General features: G+C 28.7%; 1 protein-coding gene across 1 annotated transcript; it reads right to left on the reverse strand.

Moving 5' to 3' along the window:
* Positions 1–4,209: 4,209 nt before the first annotated feature.
* Positions 4,210–6,516, reverse strand: LOC108824194 (LOB domain-containing protein 25). The gene is made up of 2 exons (XM_018597567.2): positions 6,272–6,516; positions 4,210–4,849 (listed from the first exon to the last, which is right to left on the reverse strand). Exon 2 carries the CDS (start codon positions 4,829–4,831, stop codon positions 4,433–4,435), a length of 399 nt encoding a protein of 132 aa, XP_018453069.1. The 5' UTR covers positions 4,832–4,849; positions 6,272–6,516; the 3' UTR covers positions 4,210–4,432.
* Positions 6,517–6,972: the final 456 nt, after the last annotated feature.

Genomic DNA, 6,972 nt, shown 5'->3' on the forward strand with positions numbered 1-6,972 from the left:
TTAGAATTGAGGATTTAGGGTTTATAGTTTAGACTTTAGGGTTTAGGGTTTAGGATATTGAATTCAGGGTATATAGTTTAAGGTTTAGGGTTTAGAGTTGAAGATTTTGGGTTTAGGGTTTAGAATTAGAGGTTTAGGATTTAGAATTTGGGATTAGAATTTTGAAAAGCATATAAAAACAAATATATAAGAGTTTTTACCATTTCAATAAATAAGGTATTTTTGAAAATGTATCTTTAGTGGTGGTAAAGATGAATAATGGTACCTTGAAAGTGGTATTTTTGAAAATTCCCCTTATAACAAAATATGTTGAGAAAAATTGGAATATTACCAAAAATTAAAATATCTTTTTATAAAATAATGTATTAATGTAGTAACAAAAACAAATTCAATATGTATGTAATTTTCCAAACTCAAAAATAGTAGTGTAATTTTCAAAATTTTTTGACAAAACATAAATTTTGAAAATAAAATATTCAGATTAAAAATGATAATAATTCAAATTTTACAAAAGATAAAATCATATATAATAAAGAACAATTTTTTGAAATGCATCGTGGAAAAACAAACTATATATGTTGTATAAATTAAAGCAATATAATATTTTGAAATATTAATTAAAAATTAACAATAAAACTTAATATCATAACATCCAAAATATCCTATATTAATAAAATTTACTAAAATAATATGATAGATGTTACCATGTATAAAATTTACTAAAATATTAGGGATATATTATTTTTAAAAAGTGGTACGTAAAATACTAAAATAATATATGTTAAAGTATATATTTTTAAACACAACATGTAAATGTAAATTATCTTAAACATATTTCTTTTCCATAATATAAATAATTTTTTTAAAAATGTATCATAGCAAAATGTATAAAATAAAGAAAAAACATATTTTAAAGGAAGTTATCTATTTGATTATTTCATATTGTTATTTTATTTTACCTAAGTCGAAAATATATTAGCAAGTAATAGAAAATAATAACAAAGTAAATGTATTAAAAATTACTATATATTAATAATATCGAATAAAAAGTATAAAAATAATATTATAGAATTATAATATCAAATACATTTAAAATGAAAAAACATCCGCATAGACGTTCGGATTAAAATCTAGTATAAATTATATTTTAGATATTTATGTACTCATTCAATTCTCGGTTTCAAAATTGTAAGAGCCATTTGAAATTTTGAATATTTGCCTATTTGGTAATTTTTTTCTCTTTCACCTTTTTATATTATTTTTTGGATTAAAACCCTATAAAAGCTTTCGTTGTAAGTGCTGTTAATACAAATAGTTTCGCTGGAGTTTTATATGGTCATCAACTTCAGAATTTGAATACTGAAAAATTTTCGACCCAACAAAAAAATAATGTTGGAAATGTTACTTGTGTGAACCCGTGACAGATAATTAATTATAGATTAGGTTTTTCTCATTTGAAATTTTCATAAGGTGTTAATTTTCTTTTCAAACCGTAAACCATTTGTTATCATTTTGTAATTATCGCAACAAAGGAAAACTATAGGAGAACTGAAGGAGACTGAACAAGATGGGAGGGAATAATAGAGGAAAAGTCTAAAGATGTGTACAATATGAGATAATATATCACATGGCAAAACAGTCATATTTCTGCAGTAGACAGTGATAGTGTAATAAATAAAATGTTAAAATAAATAAAAAATGTTATAACTAAATGATAGCAGAAAATGTACCTTATAGTTATGTTTCTGAATCTGACTCAACATCGTTTTGTCAAATTTAACGATTGACTAACACAATATTAATCAAGGTATGTTTTACAATACGGTTTAGAGTTCAAGTATACAATTCAAATTAGTTTTTAGTTTAGATCGTATTTGTTACTTATATTTTATTTGGATATTAAAAGGCACGCCACTAATAGTAAATGTCGAAAGAGGCTATTTTCCCGTATCAAGCACACATGTATTGATCACCATCTGCCAAAGCATCGCTGTCTTCTACGAATGTAATCTTCATAGACACCAACACAATGAAACTTCTCCTATCACGCCACTGTATTACTTTTTCTAGTAATTCAAGAACTAATACATAAATTCTTAACAATTGCATCTTCAGTCTTTCCCTTTTATGTATGTGCATTCATTATAGCTAGCTTAAAAACCACATATTTAATCTCTTTCTACGAATCATATCATAGTTGAAAACTAATTCGAAAATCATCACCCTCCAAATCTAGGTAGGAATTCTATGACACCATCTTTATATATCCTCATTTAAATTTGTCCTACTTAATGAACTAGTTTTCGTCCTCATCCTCCAAGATTTCACCAATATTTTAGATGGTCTGTTCTTATACAATTTTAAGCGCATATAAAACGAAAAAATAAAATGCAAAAAGTAAAAGATACAAAAAATTATTAATAGAGTTTATTTTCTACATCCCCATAACCTCCTCCAGATTTCATTCATAATTTACTATTGCTATATCCTATTTATTTTTCCAAACTCAGCAAATCCATATATCACAAAACACGATTTTCCATTCAGTTCCAGCTTCATAACATATGTCTATATTGCCTCATAAAGTACTTCATGAATTAATACAAAAAATCTTAACAAAATACATCTTCAAACATAAGATTAAACAGATAATGTATTCAATGCAAAATTTAATATATAGTTCATATACTTGTGATAAAAGATAAACTAACGCTTTAAAACACACTTAATTATGACCCACGCTTAAAAAGGTGGGTATATTTTTTGTTTTACATTTTTTTAAAATATAGTTTTTATATTTGTATTTTTAGTCATATTTATATTTTTGTATAATATTTTTCTTAAATGATTAATAAGAAATTTTACTTTATTCTATTAAAATAGTTGGACTATACATATATTAATGGACTATGATGCTGTTTTAATAGAATAATAGATAGATATCAAAATTTAGCTATGTAATAAACCATATTCACTTTATAATTTTAAAACGGTTTGTTTCCGGTAATTCTTTCCACATAAAATCGGAATTGATTACAAAATCGTAACACTTTTGACTTTACATGAATATCTAAACTTGTAGTTTAATAAAAAAATCGATATTATACTTTTTACTCTTTTAATATGATCATCAATCACAACTAATCCAAAAATAGAGTTATGAGTGGGTCAATTGGTGAGTTGATTTGTATGTGAATATATTTGGTTTGTTAGGTAGCCGCCAAATGACATGAATGAGAATGGACCGACTTTAAAAAGAGATTCCCTATGAAGATGTGCTTATATAATTAAAGGTAGTAGATTTCATGTTTTCAGCAATTGATTATTTATTTAATTTTTTCTCATGTCGACAAATTTTATAAAATCACTCGACTTTCGAATATTTTCAAACTTAAGCAAAAAGAAACATCGAATATTAGCAAAATGATGTTTCTGACCAGTGACTAGCGTGTGGAAATCTAACAACTAATTATTAGCCTACTTTCCCGTGAGTCTATTAAAACTGTCGACACTAAGATATACTGTATGCTTTTAAATATCTTAATTCAATATTAATATTGCTTCCTTGACATTATACACAAACCCGATCATAAACACTATGATGCATGGTTGAACTTCAAAATACTTGGTTAAATCTGCTAGCTAACTTCAACCAAAAGTGTTTCAACCAACTTAAATCATCTTGTTAGACTATAGGAAACTTTGATTAATTTGAACAAGGAGAAGATCGCATTGAGCTGTATAGTATTTGCTTTGATATCAGGCATATAGCTAGAGATTTTACGGTGGTCTCCTTTACTTTCATACATAGAGAAAATTATATGGCTGATTGGATTTCAATAACTCACTTATAGTGCTTGTATCGGCTGTTTTAAGTTGATTATAAAAATAACAGTTTTGACCCAAAAAAAGGAATAAGGTTGTGAGTACTCCCGTTTGGAGTTTGTGTGAGTAAATAAAATAAACAAGTTCAAGTCATTGAAAGGTAAGTCTGATTTGATCCAATGATATTTTGTTAAACAAAGATAGCCATAAATATGTTGTTAACTAATCAACAAATAAGTTTATCTAACATCGAATTAAGTAGATTTTACATGAACTGAGATATCTAACATTTTTGTTTATTTGTCACGAGAAAAAAACTAGTTTCACTACCTTCTTACAGTATCCTCACTTGGAACTTATAATTAAGAACGCATCACAAGCACATACATGAATTAATTATTTCCTTATTCAACATATTCAAAAGTATCCGTTGACCTCCCATGTAAAAGTAAGTACAATTTAAATTACAAAGACGCATAAGTATGTACATACACATACATATACATTACATACACATACATACGAAGATATCCTTATCACTTCCATCACATCAACCGTTCACTCTCTCAAAGAATGATTGATGGACTAAACAACTGTCGTTTACCAGTCAACCTCTCCGTCCACCATACGCCGACGTTTCACCGCCTAGACAACTAGCATACCTCATGAGATCAGCATTTGTCTCCTCTAACTCCCTTTGCAGCCTCAAGACCTCTCTTTGAAGCACCGAGATGGCCCCAACGCAGCCATAAACTGGATCTTTTAGCCGTGCCTCCGCTTCGTAAGCCAGCGAGTTCACCGCATCTTCCCGTTGATGCGGGGCCACTTCATGAAGGATCTTGCTCACGTTGCTTGCTCCAAATATCCGGTGGACGTTAGCAAACTTTAAAGGTTCATCTGGTGGAAAATATGGTGCGAATACGCATTCTGAGGTGCATTTCCGCCGGAGGAACTTGCATGCTGCGCACGGTGAGTTTGTGTAGTTCGAATACGAAGATGATGACATTTTTTTGTTATATATCCCCTGAATTTTCAATTGCAGGAAAGAAAATTAAAAAAACGACGTAATCACAATACAAATTTTATCACGAGGTTGTGGTATTCATAAGATTGATACATGATGAATCTTGATCCACAACGATATTGTAATTCTTCAAAATCTACTTCGTGTATACTTCAGTGTCTTTTACACAATACGTCTTCGAACACATTAATAACATTGATAGATTTTAGAAAATTTGTTTTCCAGTTTGTGTTGGTAACTAGCAGATTGTCTTATTAATTGGTTATGTATAAAACATAAGATGTTCTTATTAGTCTTTTTATCCTCGAAATTCATTATTCATAGTAAGAAAGGCAACTAGATTCATTGCTTACATGAAATATGATGCTTATAGTCTTTATCCCTAAAATTCATTGCTTTATTGGAATGCTGTTACCATTAAATCCTTACTTGAACTAAATCTCAAGAACTATATATACAGATATCCTAGATGTTACTTTATAATCAATTACTTTTACACATTATTTTGGGACACCAAAACCAACGTAATACCAAACATACTACATATATGTGCAAATATGTTGAATCTATGTGTATTGGTGAATCAAACACACAATACGATTATGAAAAGTTATAGAATTAGTTGTGTAATGCAATATTACTGAAACATTTGAAAATCATTTTAACATCCATAGCTATATAAAGAAAGTGAGTGTTGCTATACTAAATTCGAATTGAAGGTAGCTCAGACTGATTTTACGTTCTAGAGTATTGGTTAAATCCGACGGGACCATGTGCCTTTATAAATAAGATAACAATATGTTCTCACATGTATATATATATATGACCTTAAATTCACTACTGTGATTTTCAAAATAATTTAAAAGAACATAATATATGCACATTTTTTCCTATCATACACTAGACTTAAAAAAAAAACATGGCCTTTACTGTAAATATGATCAGTATTGGTTAACCACCAATTTGGTAAAACAACGTAATTTAAAAAAAAAAAAAATTGGAAAATTTTGATTACTCGTTTTTTTTTTAATTCGAACATAAAAACACTCTTGCCATACATTTTTGTTCTTGGCGTTTAGTTTAGCAGCTTTTCTTGATTTTATCCTCATAACAGTCTCTGTCTCTCTGACTCATGAGATCTCACTCGATCCATACAGCATATATTGGTTTAATTTCTTGAGTCTACGACCTAATTAAATTGCTTCACTATATCGTTAGTGTTTGAGTATGGAACCTACATTATATATAAGAAATCATGAAATCTAAAACTACACGTTCAATTATAATTACTTGGAAGTTCAAGATCAGTGATCAGATCAAAACTATCTAATATTGTATAACAAATCAACAATCTATATATATTATGCAAGTATGTGTGTGTGCGAATTGGCTGAGTAGAGTATGAAATACTTTTGGTCTTACCTTTTATTGGAGCAACAAGAGAAAGTGCCGGAGATATCTACTCAGAATGGTTTGATCATCTTGCTTCTCTTGTTTGTGTCTTTACTATAAGAATAGATGAAAAATCCTCAAGAAGGTTTTCAAATTATTATTGGTATTCTTTTGTTGTTTCTAGAGTGAAAACCCTAGTTGGAGAATGGGGAGTCTCTAAGGGGAAAGTTAGAGAGAGAGAGAAAGAGAGTGGCAAAAGGCATTTTGGTGGTATGAGCCAGAAAGAAGATGAATATAATGCGATTGCAAAAAGACAAATTGGCCTCAACTGATTGAGGACCTAAAATAGTGAACTAAAAAGGAATAACTCTGAACCATGGAAAATTTAACTCCATTTAATAAATTTTCAGTAATTGATTACTTTGGGATACAAAGTTACAAAGACATCAGAACTGTTGAGAATCTGAGCAAATCCGGCATATGTGTAGTGGCATTTTGTTTGATTGAATTCAAGTTAATTCAACTGTTAACATATATAACCCGGCCCTCTTGATATTATCTTAATTTTTCCGAAGAATAATGATATATACTTTTAAATTTTCTAATTAAATAATCGATTAATTGAATATTTTGTTCGTGTGGAAGTTTTCTTGGTCAAGTGGTTTAATTAATGGTTCATTAAAGCTTTTACACTACAAAGTTTAAATTTCAATTCTTGAAAAAGATAAATT

The sequence above is a fragment of the Raphanus sativus genome, chromosome 9 (genome assembly GCF_000801105.2).
Source record: "Raphanus sativus cultivar WK10039 chromosome 9, ASM80110v3, whole genome shotgun sequence".
Classification (NCBI taxonomy): domain Eukaryota; kingdom Viridiplantae; phylum Streptophyta; class Magnoliopsida; order Brassicales; family Brassicaceae; genus Raphanus; species Raphanus sativus.

What these genes read in the sequence shown, in the direction of transcription:
- LOC108824194 (XM_018597567.2), bottom strand. Translation starts at nt 4,831, where the DNA reads ATGTCATCATCTTCGTATTCGAACTACACAAACTCACCGTGCGCAGCA.